Raw genomic sequence first — 2,096 nt, forward strand, 5'->3', positions numbered from 1 at the left:
CCTCTGCCACTCAAGCCACTGGAAACTATTATTCCAAAAGGAAGAAATTAGGGATTTTCTTTTTTTTTTTTTTTTGCTGTTTTTTGGCTGTGGCTGGGTTTGAACCTGCCACCCTCAGCATATGGGGCCGGTACCCCACTCACTCCTTGAGCCACACCAGTTCCCAGACTTGGTATCTGGGTTCCCTAACTCATTCTCTCTCCTTCGTCCTCTAGGCCATGGGTGCCTTTTTCTCAGGCATCTTTTGGGGCAGCTTTGTTGGTGGGGGTGTGCTGACACTACTGGTGGAGGTAAGCAACATCTTCCTCACCATCCGCATGATGATGAAGATCAACAACGCCCAGGATCTCCTCCTCTATTGGGTCAACAAGTATGTCAACCTGGTCATGTATTTTCTCTTCCGCCTGGCCCCTCAGGCCTACCTCACCTGGTTTTTCTTGCGTTATGTGGGCCAGGGGACCCAAGGCACCTTCCTGCTGGGTATTCTCCTCCTGTTGGACATTATGATTCTCATCTACTTTTCCCGACTCCTGCGCTCTGATTTCTGCCCTGAGCGTGTCCCCAAAGGGCAGCACAAAGACAAATTCTTGACCGAATGAATGACAAGAGACCGAGACTCAGGGCATGAACTGCAAACGTGGCCAAGAACAAAAACAGCCTCACATGTAAACTGGGACTTAGCCCCAAGTCTGGGCATCCTCTGAGCCTCTCCTCCTGAGCCTGCACTCACACTATTGAAAACACTAATGAAAGCACTCCTCTGAAGTCCTTGTCCTTTCTTGGGCAAGGGGTAAGGGAAGCAGACAGACCGGTTGGACATAAGATGGGTGTGTGAAGACAAGGTGGTAACAGAAAGCCAGCCACACTGCCCTGAAATGGATGCTAATGAACTCTCAGATGATCCTTCCTCACCAGCAGACTGTGGGCATTTGTTTCACCTACAGCCTCTTCCAGGTATAAAGGAGTTCTCGTAAAGGTGCCTGTTCTTTGACTTCTGTGCTAAGGCAAACTATAGTTTTTTTCTGAGTCACAAAGGTCTCTCCTGAGCTCCTGCCGCCAGGGGTTATAACATGTATGGTGGAGTGATAAGGTGAGTGTTACAAGAGGGTAAGTAGAATAAGTCTTGCCCAAGCCCCCTTAACAACCTCAGTATCATAGCTGGCGTTGTGGCGGGCCCCTGTAGTCCCAGCTACACGGGAGGCTGAGGCAAGAGAATCACCTAAGCCTAAGAGCTGGAGGTTGCTGTAAGCTGTGATGCCACAGCACTCTACCATGGGCAATAAAGTAAGACTCTGTCTCTTAAAAGAAAAAAAAAAAAAACCTCAGTATCTGTGTATACCACAGAATGGCCTCCCCCCAACCAGAAACTGACAGAAAGACAAAAGGCATAGATATGGTGAAAAGTTATATATTTAGAATTAGCCAGCTGGACTTGGTTTAGATGATCCCAATCTGAAAAACAAAAGGGAGCTTTGTTACTGGAGGTGAACTGAGAAACTTAAACTGGAACGTCAAGATTAAAAAAGCAAAATGAGGGAACATGAGGCTTATTAGGGATAGGGGTACAGTCAATTATGACTGACTAAACAGCAAATAGATGATGCATAATTAGCACGGGGGGGGGGAGGGGTGGATATCAAGGAGTCTGTAGGAAAGGAAGCTTACTTTGTTGGCAACATCCAAAGCATCATAATCAGGAGCCAGTCGAACATATGCCTTCTTCTCACCATCAGGCCTGGGGTGGAGAAAGAAGCCTCAGTCCCTGCTGCCCTCTTTTAAACAGTCCTTTCATTCCTTTTCAGACAATTACCTAACCCTCATTTGCCCTGAGGGGGCTAGGGAAGCTATGAAGCCACTAAGCCAATTCTCTTTTCTGTGGAACCTCACAGGACCTAGATCCTATAGGCCCAAGGGACTCTGCGCCTATAGTTCAATGGTTAGGGCACATATGTGGGGCTGACAGGTTGGAATCCAGCTGGGTCCTGCTAAATAACAACTACAAAAAAAAAAAAAAAAGAGAAATGGGCATTGTGGCTGGTGCCTGTAGTCCCAGCTATTTGGGAGGCTGAGGCAAGAGAATCACTTAAGCCCAAGAG

The 2,096-nt window shown here is 47.5% G+C and overlaps 2 protein-coding genes across 2 annotated transcripts in view; one reads left to right on the top strand and one right to left on the bottom strand.

The window, feature by feature from the left end:
• TLCD1 (TLC domain containing 1) overlaps window positions 1-1,166 on the top strand; it is a 2,952-nt gene extending 1,786 nt beyond the window's left edge. Inside the window, exon 4 of the mRNA XM_003797141.3 lies at window positions 216-1,166. Within this exon, the coding sequence (XP_003797189.1) occupies window positions 216-599 (384 nt within the window). The 3' untranslated portion in view covers window positions 600-1,166. The remainder of the gene's footprint in view (window positions 1-215) is intronic.
• A 231-nt stretch (window positions 1,167-1,397) lies between these two features.
• RPL23A (ribosomal protein L23a) overlaps window positions 1,398-2,096 on the bottom strand; it is a 5,423-nt gene continuing 4,724 nt past the window's right edge. The window contains exons 3-4 of the mRNA XM_023517483.1: window positions 1,666-1,735; window positions 1,398-1,452 (exon numbers count right to left, since the gene is read on the bottom strand). Of these exons, the coding sequence (XP_023373251.1) occupies window positions 1,438-1,452; window positions 1,666-1,735 (85 nt within the window). The 3' untranslated portion in view covers window positions 1,398-1,437. The remainder of the gene's footprint in view (window positions 1,453-1,665; window positions 1,736-2,096) is intronic.

Source organism: Otolemur garnettii, unplaced genomic scaffold (assembly GCF_000181295.1).
Source record: "Otolemur garnettii isolate 467f Iridium unplaced genomic scaffold, OtoGar3 scaffold00112, whole genome shotgun sequence".
NCBI classification, from domain to species: Eukaryota; Metazoa; Chordata; class Mammalia; order Primates; family Galagidae; genus Otolemur; species Otolemur garnettii.